General features: G+C 39.0%; 1 protein-coding gene across 4 annotated transcripts in view; it reads left to right on the forward strand.

Moving 5' to 3' along the window:
- Positions 1–19540, forward strand: part of LOC120427968 (mitogen-activated protein kinase kinase kinase 15) — a 60084-nt gene that overhangs the window by 29100 nt on the left and 11444 nt on the right. For 3 of the 4 annotated variants that reach the window (XM_052707805.1, XM_052707806.1, XM_039592924.2), the window contains 4 exons: positions 441–3120; positions 10404–10604; positions 10849–10956; positions 11138–11243. In XM_052707805.1, coding sequence (XP_052563765.1) covers positions 441–3120; positions 10404–10604; positions 10849–10956; positions 11138–11243 — 3095 coding nt within the window. The remainder of the gene's footprint in view (positions 1–440; positions 3121–10403; positions 10605–10848; positions 10957–11137; positions 11244–19540) is intronic. The other variant, XM_052707809.1, reaches the window with a different exon arrangement.

Here is a 19540-nt window from a genome sequence, read left to right on the forward strand (position 1 = left end):
TGAGCGCCGTGTAAGAAGTGACAGTTCGTCACTTTTTAGTTTGACTTTTTTCTCGAGCTTGGGAGTTTAGGTGTTAAGGGTTCTAAAAACAAAAAAAATCGTCGGGTCCGGTAGTGTAGTGGTTAGCGTGGTAGCCTCTCACCCTAGTAAGCCCTGGGTTCAATCCCAGGCGGACCCGGTGGCATTTCTCGAGACGAGATTTGTCTGATTCGTCGGACAGGGAAGTAAATGTTGGCGCCGGTCTAACCTAAGGGTTAGCTCAGTCCAGGTAGAGTCGCTGGTAGGCAGTTGGACTTACAATGCAAAGGTCGTCAGTCCGAATCCTGGGGTGGATTAGCAGAAAACTCCCGCAATCGAGAACGCCAATCTGATTTTGATTTGATGTGAAGCCTAAATAAACAATTTTCTAACCAGTTTTCTCCCTTTCCCCCTCATTTCAGAACCCCTCCCCTCGCCGGGCATCCTCCCGTCCAGCTCGTTCGCCGGCAGCATCTCCAACCTGAGCGATGGCTCGTCAGCCACAGCAATCGCCGGAACCACGCCCACTCCCGCCCAATCCAACAACGGCGGTGGCCCCAGCTCCCAGGCCGGTTCCAGCCGGCCGCGGATGGACATTGCGTGCGTCATCGACACGAGTTCCGGCCAGCGGGGGGTCGCGTTCGAGGAGTTGAAGTGCGCTTGCGCGCAGGTTGGCGCCAATCTGGAGCTGCTGGAGTTTGAGAAGCTGGACTTTGGGGAGCTGAACACGGTGGATAGCTTCTACAGTGCGGATGTGGCGGTCGTGGATTTGAGCGTGCAGGTTCAGCAGAGTACGCTGTGCTATCATCTGGGGGTGCGGGAGAGCTTCGAGATGAAGGAGAATATTGTGATTTATGAGGATGAGGAGAGTGAGGCGACGCTGCGGATGAAGATTTCGTGCGGGAATTATACGTTTGTGCCGTATCGGGTGGTGGAGGGGGGGAGGGGGTGTGTGGTGACGAATCCGGGAAAGGGAGGGTACTTGGAGGAGGTCGAGTGTAAGGTTGGGTTGTTGGGGCGGTTGAGGAAGATCTTCCAGGATGTGGAGATTCAGTCGAAGGCGCACTTGAGGGAGAAGTTTATGGCTGATTTGCGGAGTTTGCGGGATCAGTACGCGGGGAATGTGGAGGAGTTGCAGAAGATGCTGCGGAATATGCGGCGGAGGTTGGACGATCCGCACGTGCTGTCGAAGGAGATTGTGCAGACTTATATGCTGTCGTTGAGGGATGTTCAGGACTACGATGCGATGGTGCAGCTGGTGGATGATTTGCAGACGGTGCCGAACAAGCAGAACTACATCAACACGGGGAACATGAATTATTTGTACGCGTTTGCGTTGAATCGGCGGAACAAGGAAGGTGACCGGGATAAGGCGTTGAAGTCGTGCACGAAAGCGCTGGAGAAGAAGGAGAACCACTTTCCGGATATGCTGTGCCTGTGCGGTCGCATCTACAAGGACATCTTCGTCGAGTCCAACCGGACCGATCAGGAATCGCTGCAGAACGCCATCACCTGGTACCGGAAGAGCTTCGAGATTCAACCCAACGAGTTCGCCGGCATCAACCTGGCCACGCTGCTCGTGATCGAGGGGAAAGACTTCTCCGACACGGAACTGCAGCACATTGGGATGGTCCTGAACAACCTGATCGGCAAGAAGGGTTCACTTTCCTCGATCAAAGACTACTGGAACGTGGCGACCTTCTTCGAGATCTCCGTCCTCGCGGAAAACTACGCCAAAGCAATCCAAGCCGCAGAGTGCATGTTCCGCCTAAAGCCCCCCAAGTGGTACCTCAAATCAACCATCGGCAACATCACCCTAATCGACTACTCGCGACGAAAATCCGACGAATCCTCAATCTCCATTGAGCAGCAAATCTTCCAGTTCTGGATGGAATTCTTCCTGGAAGCCACCAACGCCGAACCCTCCTCCACGGTCCGCTTCCCGATCCTCATCCAGGAAACCCAGAAGATCCTGATGCCCTCGTACGTCGTAATCCACATGAACGCCGAGCAGAAATCCATCGACATCGCCAACATCTGCCAGCAGCACGCCAAGAACGAATGCCGCAAAGTGCACAACTTCAACTTCCTCGCGTCCCAAATCAAATCCGTCAGCCTGTACAAACGCGACGAACGCTGCGCCTACCTCTACGTCCAGCAAAACTCCGACGACTTCCAGATGTACTTCCCCTCGCCCCAGTGCCGCCAGCAGTTCTACGACCTCATCCTTCAAATGACCGCCGACCAGGGCAGCGGCTTCATCGATCTCTCCACCGAAACCACCGCCGACGAAATCAAGTACGAGTACGAACTCGACGACCAAAACCGCCGCATCGTCCTCGGCCGCGGCACCTACGGCTCCGTCTACGCCGCCCGCGATCTCAACACCCAGGTCAAAATCGCCGTCAAAGAAGTCCCCGAGAAATTCAGCCACGAGGTCCAACCCCTGCACGAAGAAATCAAACTCCACTCCCAACTCCGCCACCGCAACATCGTCCAGTACTGGGGCTCCAAGTCCGAAGACAACTACTTCAAAATCTTCATGGAGCAAGTCCCCGGCGGCTCCCTCTCCGCCCTGCTCCGCTCCAAGTGGGGCCCCCTCAAGGACAACGAAGCCACCATCGCGTTCTACTCCAAGCAAATCCTCGAAGGACTCAAATACCTCCACGACCAGAAGATCGTCCACCGCGACATCAAAGGCGACAACGTCCTCGTCAACACGTACAGCGGCGTCGTCAAAATCTCCGACTTTGGCACGTCGAAACGCCTGGCCGGCATCAACCCCATCACCGAGACCTTCACCGGCACCCTCCAGTACATGGCCCCGGAAGTGATCGACCAGGGTGTCCGCGGGTACGGCCCGGCCGCCGACATTTGGTCGTTCGGGTGTACCGTCGTGGAGATGGCCACCGGAAAGCCGCCGTTCGTGGAGTTGGGTTCGCCGCAGGCGGCCATGTTCAAGGTGGGATTCTACAAGAAGCACCCGGAGATTCCGGCCGAGCTGTCGCCGATTGCGAGGAACTTTATCAAGCGCTGCTTCGAGGTGGACGTGCTGAAGAGGGCGACGGCGGCCGAGCTGATTGAGGATGCGTTTTTGTCGGAGTGAGTATTTCGAGGGGTTTCAAATGGTTGAAATCTCTGGATTTAATATATTAACAATTTTGAACAGATCCGCGCAGACAGGAGATTTGTCGTGGAAATTAGAAAAATCATAATTTTAAATTTAAAACAAAAGTAATTTTTTCACCTTCCAACCAAAATCGTAGATTTTACAGTTAGTTCCACAAACTGGAACATCTAGCTAAAAAGTCACACAGCATTTTGAGAAGTTAAGCTTGATTTTCCTGCTTATGCTTATTTTTCGAGCACTCCAAATATTTCCAAAAAAAAAACATAACTGCCAATTATTCGAACTAACATTTTAGATTTTCGACTGTTTCAATATATTTCTTGTTTTTGCTTTTCTCATTATACTGAGGAAAGGCTATAGAATCACTCGAAAAAATACTTAGATACTTTAAATACTTTGAATACTTTAAACACTTTAAATACTTATAATACTTTCAAAACTTAAAATACTTAACACACTTTAAATACTTAAGATAGACTCCAGACTCGATAGAGTCCAGACTCGATTATCCGAAGCCTCGATTATCCGAAGTTTCGATTATCCGCAATTCGATTATCCGAAGGTTTGTATGGGACTTTGGATTATCGAATCACGAACATTTTTTTTCTTTTTCTTGTTTTAAACATCAAATTCGAGTTCTGCAACCCCATTTTAGTCAAATTTGAATAGTTGATTGCCTATTAAATAATAAAATGCATTTTTTTCAATATTTCAACACCGCCATTCTGGCCGCCATCTTGGATTCAAAAGTTTTAAATCAATTTAACGTAGTTTAGGGGTTATACTTAAGAGCGAGTTTTTCACCGATGTGAAACAGGTCGTATCGAGGTGCTCCGATTTGGATGAAACTTTCAGGGTTTGTTTGTCTATACATGAGATGAACTCATGCCAAATATGAGCCTTCTACGACAAAGGTAAGTGGAGTAAAACGGACTTTGAAGTTTGAGGTCCAAAAAATATGAAAAATCTTAAAATTGCTCGCATTTTCGTAAAACTTCATCAATTCCAACTCTTTTAGATGCATTCGAATGGTCTTTTGAAGCCCTTCAAAACGTGCTATAGACATCCAGGATTGGTTTGACTTTTTCTCATAGCTTTTGGAAATTACTGTTAAAAATGGATTTTTTAAAAACCTTAATAACTTTTCCCAACAGCCTCCAACACCCATACTCCCATAGGTCAAAAGTTAGGGAATTTCATGGACTATAAGCCTACGGTATTAACTTTTTGGCCAATTGCAGTTTTTCTCATAGTTTGACGATTTTTCTGGAACAAAAATTTTACAACGTTAGTTTTTGCCCTGTAGGCCTCCATAGCGGCACTTTTTGGTTTCAATTTTGACATATTCGGAATCCTCAGAAAATTTTACATTAGGTTGAGGTGTTGTCATTTTGAATTCAATTGTAAAAAATGCCATTTAGAATTAATTAAAATATTATTTAGCATTTCGTCGGATTAAGGGTAAAACAAGTTTTCGCCTACTTGATACAGCATTTGACGTATTGATCATAGGGTAAATAAGATCTATTTCTTTTTTCAAAAATGTTTTATTTAATTATTTTTTAAAGCAATATTACAACTCCAATACTTCTAACTAACGTGAAATTTTCCGAGGATTCCGAATATGACAAAATTGGGACCAAAAAGTGCCGCTAAAGGGAACCTACAGGGCAAAAACTAACGTTGTAAAATGTTTGTTATAGAATAATCGAAAAACTATGACAAAAACTGCGATTGGCCAAAAAGTTATTACCGTAGGCTTATAGTCCATGAAATTCCCTAACTTTTGACCCATGGGAGTATGGGTGTTGGAGGCTGTTGCAAAAAGATATTAAGGTTTTAAAAAAATCCATTTTTAACAGTAATTTGCAAAAGCTATGAGAAAAAGTCAAACCAATCCTGGATGTCTATAGCACGTTTTGAAGGGCTTCAAAAGACCATTCGAATGCATCTAAGTGAGTTGGAATTGATGAAGTTTTACGGAAATGCGAGCAATTTTAAGATTTTTCATATTTTTTGGACCTCAAACTTCAATACCCGTTTTACCCCACTTCCCTTTGTCGTTGAGGGCTCATATTTGGCATGAGTTCATCTCATGTATAGACAATCAAACCCTGAAAGTTTCATCCAAATCGGAGCACCTCGATACGACCTCTAGAACAAACCGAGCAGAATCTAGAAATACTGCCTCTTAAGCTCGACAATAAAAAATTAGGCAACGAAAAACATTTTTTTTCGTGATTCGATTATCCGAACTTTCGATTATACGAAGTGAAATTTTTCCGAGGCTTCCGGACAATCGAGTCTGGACTATACATAAAATACACAGAATACATAAAATACATATAATACCTTAAATACTTAAAATACTTAAAAAAATAATCTTTTAAAATACTTAAAATGCATAAAATACTTAAAATACTTTAAACTATTAAAAAAATTATAAAGCTAAAAAAGCGTTAAATAAATATGATAATGAAATAATATAATAATTAAAATACCGTAAACCGGGGTGACTTTGATAGGATTTCAATTTGTTTTTAGAATATTTTCCAACAGGTAAGGGTTTTCTCAATATTATTATTTTTAAAACATGTACTGGGGTAGGCCACAAAAAGTCCATGCACAATTTTGGAAAAAAAGTTTTTTCAATAGTGTTTAGAAAAATAGTTACGTTAAAAATTCTTAGTTTTAATTCCGGGTGACTTTGATAGTCATAGTTTTTCTTGTTAAAATCATATTTAAGATGTTCAAACTTTATTTTTACGTTAAATGTACCATCACTAAAGTAGCTGATATAGTTTGTAAGAAAAAAATCAATGTTTATGTTAAGTTAACTAAGTTTATAAGCTTTTTCAACAAAATACATATAAATTTTAGGTAAAATTGTTAAAAAGTCGGAATTTTGCCTGAAATTTGTTAACACTAGTTTTGTTTGTAAAATTATCGATTTATATTGCATTTTATACTGAATTCGAAGCACGAATCACAAGTTTTCACGTTTTACATGAAATTTGTTATACTGAAATTGCCTATAAATTTGGTGATTTTTTTAAAATTATGTTTCAAAAATACATATTATTTATTATTTACAAACTTTTTTAACCTTCTCCTAGTGGAAAATTGTCCAAAGAATCCGAAAATGCATTCTGTTTTCCGATTAAAAATCATGTTCATTGAGAAAATCATGACACTTAGAGAAGTTTAAAATAATGACTTTCATCAACATTTTCTTAACTATAGTTAACTAACTTTTTAAACTTGTCAACATTTTATGAAAAGTTCTTCTTGAGGTACTTTGAACACTTCTCTATCACGGTCAGTATGTTTCTAAACCATTCCTTACGTATTTTAATTGTACTCTTCATTTTGCGGAAAAATCGCAAACCTATCAAAGTCACCCCGGCTATCAAAGTCACCCCGTTTTACTTTTACTTTTACTTTTACTACTTAAATTACCTAAATAACTTAGAAAATTTAAAATGCTTAAAGAACTTATAATACTTGAAAACTTAAAATAATAAAAAAAAAAAAATACTTGAAATACTTGAAATACTTGAAATACTTGAAATACCTGATATACTTCAAATCCCTAAAATGCTTTAAATACTTTAAAATTAAAAAATTCTTAAAATACTCAAACGACTTGAAATAATTTAAGGACTTCAAATGCTATAAATTAATAAAATTCTTAAGGTGTTAAATACATGTAAATCGACAAAAAAGTCAGAGGTAGGTGTGAGCACACACTTAATTTTATTTAAAATCTGTTTTCAGGGCATTAAAATAAACATGTTCATCTTTCATAAAAAAAATTAAGACATTTGATTGTATCATAGATAAAGCTATTTGAAAAAGCAGTTTCAAAAAACGTGTGCCACGATATCTTAACACTGCCTTGACCAAATCGACTCAAAATTTTGGGGAAGACTCGTTAAACCGGTCCTGTCACGATCTAAAAAAAAATAATTAAAAAAAGATAAAAATATTTTTGTGTTTTTCATGCAAAAAAAAATCGTCAGTTTTTGATTTTTGCATTTTTTAAAAAAGCTAAATTTAAAAATCGGGCTTCGTCATGCACACGGGATATGTCTTGAGAGTTCTCACTTCAGATTTCTGCCAATTTGGTCCATCCCATCTCGAGATGTTGTGGCACCCGTATATCAACTCGCTGTTTCGAGAAAAACGCTCAGAAGGTTTGACAGTCCGCTTTGCGCACGGCAAAATGTTGAGCTTAAAATCGTCTCTAACTCAGTTTAATCATGTAATATCTTCAAGAAACTTTCAAGAGTGATTGAAAGTCTTCTATTAAGTGGATTCAATAAATTTTCTGTAACATGAAATTTTGTGATTTTTTACATGTATGTAACCCTTTCAAATACTTAAAATACTTAAAATCAGTGAAATACCTTAAATACTTAAAAAACTTAAAATACTTAAAATATTTAAAATACATAAAATACTTAAAATACTTAAAATACATAAAATACTTAAAATACTTAAAATACTTAAAATACTTAAAATACTTAAAATACTTAAAATACTTAAAATACTTAAAATACTTAAAATACTTAAAATACTTAAAATACTTTAAATACTTTAAATACTTTAAATACTTTAAATACTTTAAATACTTTAAATACTTTAAATACTTTAAATACTTTAAATACTTTAAATCCTTTAAATACTTTAAATACTTTAAATACTTGAAATACTTAAAATACTTAAAATACCTAAAATACTTTAAAAATACTTTTAAAATAGTTTTAAAATACTTTATAATACTTAAAATATTATAAATATTAAAATTCTCAAAATACTTAAAATGCATAAAATATTTAAAGTACTTGAAAAACTTTAAACTATTAAAATATTTAAAATAAATAAAATTCTTAAAATACTTTGAAAACATGAAACTATTCAAATAAAATCCTTAAAATAAAAAAATAAAATAATAATTGAAATACTTAAATATACTTTTTGCAATTCCGTCGTGTAATTACTTACTTTTCCTGTCATTCTTGAACGACGAAACAGCCTACTTTTCTGTACCAAAAATAACAGAATCGAATAGTAACCATTTTCAAAACAAATGCTGAAAAGTTATACTTTTCAGCACTGAAACGGGTGCTGAAAAGTTGAACTTTTCAGCACTTGTTAGGAAAAGTTATTCTTTTCAACATTTTTTTGATTTGAACGATTCATTGACTCAATGCATGGACATTTGTCCTAATTCTGTCCAAAGGGTGTTTCTCGGAATTGCAAAAAACGTTGTATGGAACCCGTTGCAAAACTTTATTTTTCATCACTCGTCGTATTTATCTAACTCGGTGAACCTCGTTAGATAAATGTACGACTCGTGCTGAAAAAATCCTCTTTTTGCAACTTGTTGCATAAACTACTATTAAAACCTTAAAATGCTCAAAATGCTTAAATACTTAAAATACTTGAAAAGGTTAAAATTTATAATGCTTAAAATACTCAAAAACATAAAATATTTAGAATACATTACATACTAAAAATACTTAAAAAACTCTCAATACTTTTTATAATTCTAAAACTTTTAGTACATTAAACACTTTTAATACTTTTAATACTTTAATTAATTTGAACTAGGTATTTTAAATACCTTAAATACTTGAAATACGTTAAATTCATTATATACTTTAAATAGTTTAATGACTTTAAATACTTTGAATACTTTAGATACTCAAAATATTTAAGATATTTAAAATGCTATTAAATATCAAATATTAATCATTCAATGCTTGAAATAGTTTATGTACATTAAATTTTTAAAATAGGTACTTAAAATACTGACACTGAAAATTTGACAGCCCATGTTAAAGGTATTGAAAAAGACCGTGACACAGGGGGGTCTAAATACCAAAAGTTTACAAAAATTACGAATATTTTGAAACGAGTCCAAACATGCTTAATATGATTATAATCATCAAACAGACCACTTTAAAATCTCAAAATGGTTTGAATAAATATTTTACCATAGAACTTATATCTTTTGGCTAGATTCTCTGCTCTACTATAGAATTGGACTTTTTGGACTTTTAGGTTGGAAAATGTTTTTTTTTTTAATTAGCTGACTCAACTGAAAATTTGGCTGTTTCATGGAATAACTATACAAAATCTTTTTGTTGGACCCAAACCAGTGCGGTCCATAAAAAAATAAGAGAACGAGGTGCAGGTGGGTATGTTACAGACATGCCCAGTATGACAAAGAACATATTTAGATAATAATATATTTTTTTCTTCGTCACAAAATGTCCAACAAGGTTAATGTGTGAAGCGGGTGCGGGTCTTTCGCCGAATGTCGTTTCGCCGAAAAGGCAAAAAAAAAATTAAAAGTAGGTAAGCAAAAAGGACAAAAAATTATTATGGGAAAAAAACATTGCAAACAACAAAAAATACAATCGTAATTAAAAAAAAAGAAAAATCAGTTATTTCATTCTTGAAGTACGCATAAACAGAAGGTGTGGTCCTTTAGTGTAGAAAATTAATTGTAGCCGTTGATTTTTAAATAGCATATTTACTTCTAGAGGTATGAATGATTAGGATGTGAGACAAAAGGTCGGATGAACAAAAAAGAGAAAGTAAGCAAAAAGTCGTAAGAGGACACAAGCAAGAAAAATTCTCAAAACTAAGAAGTTTGAAAGCGAATTTATCTTTATCTAATTTGATTTGCAAAATTATCTATTCTTTGAAACATCAATAGTTTTGCTAAATATTTGTGTGTTTTTCCATTCTTTAAAACATGAGCAGTTCTTTAAAAAATCTGACTTACATTACTATGGAATTTATCCATTCTTTAAAAAAATATTTATTTTGTTCCCCCCTTTTTTCAAACATATAATTTTGAATATTTTCTGTGAATTTATGCAGCAGTTGTTTAAACAATAAAAGGGTCAAATTGTCCCAAAGTTTGGTTGACTTTAGTTGCCGGAGTCCTGAGTTATAATTTAAACTTTTAACGGTAGTCGGGCTTGTACGTGTGACAAAGGTCCTCTGACTAAATTCCCTTTGGTCAGTTGTCGCACTGGCAACATTTTTTTAAGTTTTTGTTGAATATCTCAGGATTGAAACCGAAAAGCTACACAAAACTGCGTCCTTAACTCAACTTGGCCCAAAATTGAAGTAAGACAGAAAGCACGATCACGACTTCGAAATTATCTGATATAAATTGTTTGACGATAATTCAATCACTTACCATTCCACACCCCTTTTCGTCCGTTCCTTTCAGCAAACACAAAAAGATGCGCGCCTCAATCTCCGCCATCCCGTCCGGATCGGCCACCGGGGCGGCTTCCGCCGCGGCCACCATGAGCACCGCAGAGTTTGCGCGCAGCATCAGCATGCCGGCGGATCGGCACGTCAGCAAGACGCTCACCTCTCAGCAAAGTTCCGCCAGCTGCAACACCCCGACCATCAACTCGGAGTCAGAGTGAGTGACATTTTTTTTCTCGCTTGTTTTGTTTTAAATTTGTTAGTTTTTTCTCGTTCATTTGTTACCTTCATTTACTTTGTTAACTTGTGTTATTCCTCTCTTTTTATTGTTTCTTTTTTGCGCTGGTTAATTTATTTTTCACTTCATTATTCCTTTTCGCTGTGGCATCTTAAAAAAAAACACTTCTGCGCCTATCAAAACATCATCAAAAATAACAACAACGCAACCAAATCACACTCAGATGCACTGCGCCCACATTTGCCTCGACCAGATCGGCGTCCATCCGGAAGAACAAACATCTTGCCCATCTGACGCCGATTCAGATGCCAAACCGAATCGGCAGCATTGGGTGAGTAAGCGCGATTGTCGAAAAAAGGCTGAAGACGATGCTGTTAATTTTCTTTCTGTTAAACATTTGTTTTTTTTTCGGATTAAAATTTACTTGTTTGCTTAAGTTTTTTGAACAAAAAATGTTTACGTGTCAAATTAATAAAATATTCAAACATGAATAATATTTTAATTTTTTTTAGGAATCTCGCGGAAACGCCATCACTCGAGATCGAGTCGATTGATCCCAATCCGGGCGGATTTCAGCTTAACCGGAGAAGTTCCTCCGGAGGACTTCTGTCACCTGAGGTGAGTAATCAAATAATCTTGAATAATTTTGATTTGTTTATGCGAGTGAAATTAATGAAAAAAACCTTTAAATATTCTAAACTGCCTTTGAGGCCAAATCTCAAAATGCAGAATCTGCAGAACGCAGAAAGTGCTGAAAATTTGTAATAATTTTGAAATTCAAAACACAATTCTTAAAAAATGTAAAACTTATGATTGAAAAAAAAACAAGAATTCAAGAATCTAAACATATCAACATTTCAAAACATCAAATTTCTGAATCTGACTTGAAAACTTCAAAAATAAAAAAGAAATTCAAAAAAAATATGTCAAAAATTTTAAAAAAAATCAGAATTGGGAAATTTTAAAATTCGATGCATTTTTTTTAAATTAAAAATTGAAAAAAAGAAGATGTCAGACATGAACTTTGAACAATATTTGCAACAGCCTTAAAAACTTTAAGAATAATAAAAAACCTCAAGAATTATAAGAATTTGACGAATTTAAGGAATTTTACTCATTTTACAAATTATAGTCGTTTTACGAATTGTACATTTTTTTAAATTTTTAGAAATTTTAAGGAATTTTTAAGAAATTTTTAGAATTTTTTGAGATTATTTTGAAATTTTCGGGATTTAAAAAAAAAATAGATTTTATTTTATTTTTTTTAGGAATTTTGAGGATTTTTTGTTTTTTTTTTTTTATTGGGGAATGATAACAAATTTTAAAGAAGTTTATGGCATTTCAAAAAGTTTTAGTGAATTTTAAAAAATTTTGAGAAATTTTAAGGAATTTCAAAAAATTTCACGGAATTGAGTTCGTTTCGAGGTGCCTGTCTGTCGGGACGCATTTATTTTCGCGTTCCGTTTTCATCGATCGTCGTCGGTGTGTATTTCGGGTGAGTTCGTGCGTGTGTGTGTGAAGGTGCGGCTAGCTCTGGTTGTCACGATGACAGCAGAGCTGAGCCAGTTCGTTTCGCGATGCCTGTCCGTCGGGACGCATTTATTTTCGCGTTCCGTTTTCATCGATCGTCGTCGGTGTGTATTTCGGGTGAGTTCGTGCGTGTGTGTGTGAAGGTGCGGCTAGCTCTGGTTGTCACGATGACAGCAGAGCTGAGCCAGTTCGTTTCGCGATGCCTGTCCGTCGGGACGCATTTTTTTCGCGTTCCGTTTTCGTCGATCGTCGTCGGTGTGTATTTCGGGTGAGTTCGTGCGTGTGTGTGTGAAGGTGCGGCTAGCTCTGGTTGTCACGATGACAGCAGAGCTGAGCCAGTTCGTTTCGCGATGCCTGTCCGTCGGGACGCATTTATTTTCGCGTTCCGTTTTCATCGATCGTCGTCGGTGTGTATTTCGGGTGAGTTCGTGCGTGTGTGTGTGAAGGTGCGGCTAGCTCTGGTTGTCACGATGACAGCAGAGCTGAGCCAGTTCGTTTCGCGATGCCTGTCCGTCGGGACGCATTTTTTTCGCGTTCCGTTTTCGTCGATCGTCGTCGGTGTGTATTTCGGGTGAGTTCGTGCGTGTGTGTGTGAAGGTGCGGCTAGCTCTGGTTGTCACGATGACAGCAGAGCTGAGCCAGTTCGTTTCGAGGTGCCTGTCCGTCGGGACGCATTTTTTTTCGCGTTCCGTTTTCGTCCATCGTCGTCGGTGTGTTTTTCTCGTTAGTCTTGTATTTGATACACATCACAGTCGGATTTCTTTGTTCTATGATTTGCAATTGTTTCACGGGAAGATTCTTTTTAAATTGCGTCAGCAAAATATAAATTATCATTCAATTCGACCATTCGTTTCCCGCGAATCACGGCGACAAATATTGTTTCAACGCGATTGTTCAAGTCCTTCAGATAACATCATAACTCTTCAGTCATTAATTGGTCGCTCATCTTATAATAATTTAAAAGTATAAATAGTCTCAGGGCAACTCTACGTAAATATGTTACGCTGAGTTTAATATTTCACCTTTTAATCACACATAATTTTGATTCTATCTTTCCACAGCCGGCTGTCTAAGATTGAATCATTTATGTTAAACTCAACACCAAATAACCGGGAACGGTCTCATCCGCATCATCCGATTGTTTGCCTTGAGATAACATAATACATCACCCTATTCAACAAAATTCATTGATTATTGGGCCACATCATCATCCTCTATGATGAATCCTGGCCATTACCCTTCCCCACTAACAAAATCCCAAGTAGAAGTAGTTTTCCGGCACACGCGGGGGTGTGGATATCGTATAGAACCCACCCTTGGTAGCAGCCTGTGCTAACTAACATTCCCGTCCCATCCCCTCGAGATCTACAAACTGACATGGCGGGCGCCGTTGGTGGCCAACGACTGTTTCCTATTCGCACCGGCTCTAGTATTGATGATCGTGATGTTTTATCTTTTCAGCGCATTCATGCATGCTGTTGATAAGGGAAACATCATTTGATCGTTGAAGCGTGTGACCAGTTGTGCTGATGGGATATTACGGTCCTGTTCAGCAACGGAGAAGGACAACCATGGGTGGTCTCTCATGCTCATGCTCATGCTCATTTCAAAAAATTTCACGGAATTTAAAAGAATTTTTTTTTCTATATAAATTTTAAGACGTTTTAAGAAATTTTATGACATTTTGAAGAATTTTGAGGAATTTTAAGAATTTTTAGAAATTTTAGAAATTTTAATGAAATTTTTGAGAATTTAAAAAAAAATAAAGAAATTTTTAGCCATTGTCAGGAGTTGAAATAATTTAAGGAATTTTAAAGTATTTTGAAAATGTTTTAAAGTATATCAAGAAATTTCACGGAATTTAGAGGATTTTTTTTAAAGAAATTTAAAGACGTTTTAAGAAATTTTAAGACATTTTAAGAAATTTTAAGACATTTTAAGGAATTTTGAGAAATTTTATGAATTTTAAGGTATTTTAAGAAATTTTAAGGAATTGAATGAAATTTTTAGAAAATTTAACATACCAAAAAAATTTGGAGAAATTTAAGGAATTTGACGAAATTTTAGGATTTTTTTTTACAAATTTTAAGGAATTTAAACGAATTTTAAGAAATATTATGGAATTTTCAGTAATGAGCATGAGCATGAGCATGAGCATGAGCATGAGAGACCACCCATGGTTGTCCTTCTCCGTTGCTGAACAGGACCGTAATATCCCATCAGCACAACCGGTCACACGCTTCAACGATCAAATGATGTTTCCCTTATCAACAGCATGCATGAATGCGCTGAAAAGATAAAACATCACGATCATCAAAACTAGAGTCGGTGCGAACAGGAAACAGTCGTTGGCCACCAACGGCGCCCGCCATGTCAGTTTGTAGATCTCGAGGGGATGGGACGGGAATGTTAGTTAGCACAGGCTGCTACCAAGGGTGGGTTCTATACGATATCCACACCCCCGCGTGTGCCGGAAAACTACTTCTACTTGGGATTTTGTTAGTGGGAAAGGGTAATGGCCAGGATTCATCATAGAGGATGATGATGTGGCCCAATAATCAATGAATTTCGTTAAATAAGGTGATGTATTATGTATTCTCAAGGCAAACAATGCGGATGAGACCATTCCCGGTTATTTGGTGATGAGTTTAGCATAAATGATTCAATCTTAGACAGCCGGCTGTGGAAAGATAGAATCAAAATTATGTGTGTTTAAAAGGTGAAATATTAAACTCAGCGTTACATATTTACGTAGAGTTGACCTGAGACTATTTATACTTTTAAATTATTATAATATGAGCGACCAATAAATGACTGATAAGTTATGATGTTATCTGAAGGACTTGAACAATCACGTTGAAACAAGATTTGTCGCCACGATTCGCGAAAAACGAATAGTCGAATTGAATGATAATTCATATTTGGCTAACGCAATTTAAAACGAATCTTCCCGTAAAACAATTACAAATCATAGAACAAAGAAACCCGGCTGTGATGTGTATCAAATACATCACTAACGAGAAAAACACACTGACGACGATCGACGAAACCGGAACGCGAAAAAAAAAATGCGTCCCGACGGACAGGCACCGCGAAACGGACTGGCTCAGCTCTGCTGTCATCGTGACAACCAGAGCTAGCCGCACCTTCACACACACGCGCACGCACTCACCCGAAATACACACCGACGACGATCGACGAAACCGGAACGCGAAAAAAAAATGCGTCCCGACGGACAGGCACCGCGAAACGGACTGGCTCAGCTTCGCTGTCATCGTGACAACCAGAGCTAGCCGCACCTTCACACACACACGCACGCACTCACCCGAAATACACACCGACGACGATCGACGAAACCGGAACGCGAAAAAAAAATGCGTCCCGACGGACAGGCACCGCGAAACGGACTGGCTCAGCTCTGCTGTCATCGTGACAACCAGAGCTAGCCGCACCTTCACACACACACGCACGCACTCACCCGAAATACACACCGACGACGATCGACGAAACCGGAACGCGAGAAAAAAAAAATGCGTCCCGACGGACAGGCACCGCGAAACGGACTGGCTCAGCTCTGCTGTCATCGTGACAACCAGAGCTAGCCGCACCTTCACACACACGCGCACGCACTCACCCGAAATACACACCGACAACGATCGACGAAACCGGAACGCGAAAAAAAAAATGCGTCCCGACGGACAGGCACCGCGAAACGGACTGGCTCAGCTTCGCTGTCATCGTGACAACCAGAGCTAGCCGCACCTTCACACACACGCGCACGCACTCACCCGAAATACACACCGACGACGATCGACGAAACCGGAACGCGAGAAAAAAAAAATGCGTCCCGACGGACAGGCACCGCGAAACGGACTGGCTCAGCTCTGCTGTCATCGTGACAACCAGAGCTAGCCGCACCTTCACACACACGCGCACGCACTCACCCGAAATACACACCGACGACGATCGACGAAACCGGAATGCGAAAAAAAATGCGTCCCGACGGACAGGCACCGCGAAACGGACTGGCTCAGCTTCGCTGTCATCGTGACAACCAGAGCTAGCCGCACCTTCACACACACACGCACTCACTCACCCGAAATACACACCGACGACGATCGACGAAACCGGAACGCGAGAAAAAAAAAATGCGTCCCGACGGACAGGCACCGCGAAACGGACTGGCTCAGCTCTGCTGTCATCGTGACAACCAGAGCTAGCCGCACCTTCACACACACACGCACGCACTCACCCGAAATACACACCGACGACGATCGACGAAACCGGAACGCGAGAAAAAAAAAATGCGTCCCGACGGACAGGCACCGCGAAACGGACTGGCTCAGCTCTGCTTTCATCGTGACAACCAGAGCTAGCCGCACCTTCACACACACACGCACGCACTCACCCGAAATACACACCGACGACGATCGACGAAACCGGAACGCGAAAAAAAAAAATGCGTCCCGACGGACAGGCACCGCGAAACGGACTGGCTCAGCTCTGCTGTCATCGTGACAACCAGAGCTAGCCGCACCTTCACACACACGCGCACGCACTCACCCGAAATACACACCGACGACGATCGACGAAACCGGAACGCGAGAAAAAAAAATGCGTCCCGACGGACAGGCACCGCGAAACGGACTGGCTCAGCTCTGCTGTCATCGTGACAACCAGAGCTAGCCGCACCTTCACACACACACGCACGCACTCACCCGAAATACACACCGACGACGATCGACGAAACCGGAACGCGAAAAAAAAAAAATGCGTCCCGACGGACAGGCACCGCGAAACGGATTATGGAATTTTCAGTAATGTTAAAGAATCTTAAAATTTGAAGAAATTTAAAGAATTTTGAAAAAAATTGAAGAAATTTGAAAAAAAAAATTAAAAAATTGAATAAAATTGAAAAAAATTGAAGAAATTTGTAGAAATTCTAAGAAATTTTAAGGAATTTTGAGGATTTTTTAAAGAAATTTCTGGAATGTTAAGGAAAATGTAAATATATTTCAATGTTTATGTCGCCACTCTTTCAAAAGTGGTCCGAATATCAGGGGGCAAAAAAATATTTTTTCAAAAAACCTAAAAGTTGTAATGAAATAGAATAACTGGATAGGTGTAAAATGCATTTTAATGATGGTCAGAGTCGAGGGACATAAACTTCAAAAAATATGTTTGGAGATTTTTTTTAATAGGTCCTGTAAACATATGAAACATATGAAAGAATTTAAAAAAAATAAGGATTGGACAATGAATTTTAATGAATTTCGAGAAATTTCACGGAAATTTATGAAAGTTTTCAGGAGTTTTATGGAATTTTAAAGAAATTTTACGCAAAGGAATTTTTTAAGGAATTCTGCAAATATTATAATTTTTTTATGGAATTTTTATAAATTTCCTTTTAAGAAATTTAATTTAAGGAATTTCACGGAATTTCACGGAATTCTAAGAATTTTTGAAGAATTTATAGAGTTTTAAAATCTTGAAAATTTTTGTTGGAATTTGTGGAATTTTAAGAACTTAAAAAATTTAAAATTTTTAAGAATTTTAAAAATTTAAGAGTTATACATTTTAAGAGCTTTGAAAATTCTAAGAATATTAAAACAAATTCAAAAAAAATTAAGAATTTTAAGAATTTTTAAGAATTTTAAGAATTTTAAGAATTTTAAGAATTTCAAGAATTTTAAGAATTTTTAAGAATTTTAAGAATTTTAAGAATTTTAAGAATTTTAAGAATTTTAAGAGTTTTAAGAATTTTAAGAATTTTAAGAATTTTAATAATTTTAAGAATTTTGAGAATTTTAAGAATTTTAAAAATTTTAAGAATTTTAAGAACCGTCGGTGGGGGTGACATTGGGTCTGGGGGTGAGATTGGGTCAAAGTGATTTTTTACGGATTTTACCATTTCTCAGATTCTTCTCAATGAAACTTAATTCTGTTAAAAGGGTTGTGTAGGGGACATCTTAAGATGACTTCGCTGAAAAAATCTCGTTCCTAGAACAAATCCTGTTATTTTGGCAGCTGTCTAAAGTTGAGGTACGTTTCTGGCCAAAAATGACCTCTCGAAAAATTATTTTTCTTATATTTTCAGTTGTATTTGAGCATCATTCTAGTTTCATTTGAATTTTAAAAAATATTTGCATTTAAGGTTGTGTTCATCAAAATTCCCCATATTTTGGGAAAATGTTAGTAAACTATCTAAGAACAAATCTACGTTGTCAGATTTTCGATGTTATTTAAATTGTTTTTTTGACAAAGAACTTTGTCCTAAGGTTTCTATACGTGGTGTCAATCCAAAATTTTCGCGAAGCGAAAACGTTACGTGACGAATTCCCCTCTCGGCAAATTTCCCCTCTTTTGGTGCACGCTGGTTGGATGAACGAACGTTTCCCAATCAGTCGATCGAGAGACGTGAGATTGATGTATCTAAAATCTCCCCCACTCCACCTCATAATTTTCGGATCGTCGACGAGCCAACAAAACTCGGCTCGGTCGGTCCCGAAAATTCATTCTATTGCTGGACGACGACGAGGACACATCAGAAGCAGATGGCCTGGTGGCCCGGTAGCAGACGGCCTGGAGGTCCGGGAGCAGATGGCTTGGAGGCAAGGACCAGCTAAGACATGCCGGTCGCGTGAGTCGATCATTGGAACTGGCCACCACCTGGAGTGGCCGGAGGCCCCGCGGATGTTCCGATGGGGGGACATTTTCCGGACCGTAAGAGTTGTGGCAATATGGGTATCAAACTTTATGGTTTTCGATACCGGACATGAAATTTGACATTTTGACAGTAGTGGCCACAATCCGGAGTGGCCGGAGGCCCCGCGGATGTTCCGATGGGGGGACATTTGCCGGACCGTAAGAGTTGGGGCAATATGGGTATCAAACTTTAGGGATTTTGATACTGGACATGAAATTTGACATTTTGGCAGTAGTGGCCACCACCTGGAGTGTCCGGAGGCCCTGGGGATGTTCCGATGGGGGGACATTTGCCGGACCGTAAGAGTTGGGGCAATATGGGTATCAACCTTTATGGTTTTTGATACCAGACATGAAATTCGACATTTCGGCAGTAGTGGCCACAATCCGGAGTGGCCGGAGGCCCCGCGGATGTTCCGATGGGGGGACATTTGCCGGACCGTAAGAGTTGGGGCAATATGGGTATCAAACTTTATGGTTTTTGATACTGGGCATAAAATTTTACATTTCGGCAATAGTGGCCACAATCCGGAGTGGCCGGAGGCCCCGCGGATGTTCCGATGGGGGGACATTTGCCGGACCGTAAGAGTTGGGGCAATATGGGTATCAAACTTTATGGTTTTTGATACTGGACATGAAATTTGACATTTTGGCAGTAGTGTTCACCACCTGGAGTGGCC

This window comes from Culex pipiens, chromosome 1 (genome assembly GCF_016801865.2).
Source record: "Culex pipiens pallens isolate TS chromosome 1, TS_CPP_V2, whole genome shotgun sequence".
Classification (NCBI taxonomy): domain Eukaryota; kingdom Metazoa; phylum Arthropoda; class Insecta; order Diptera; family Culicidae; genus Culex; species Culex pipiens.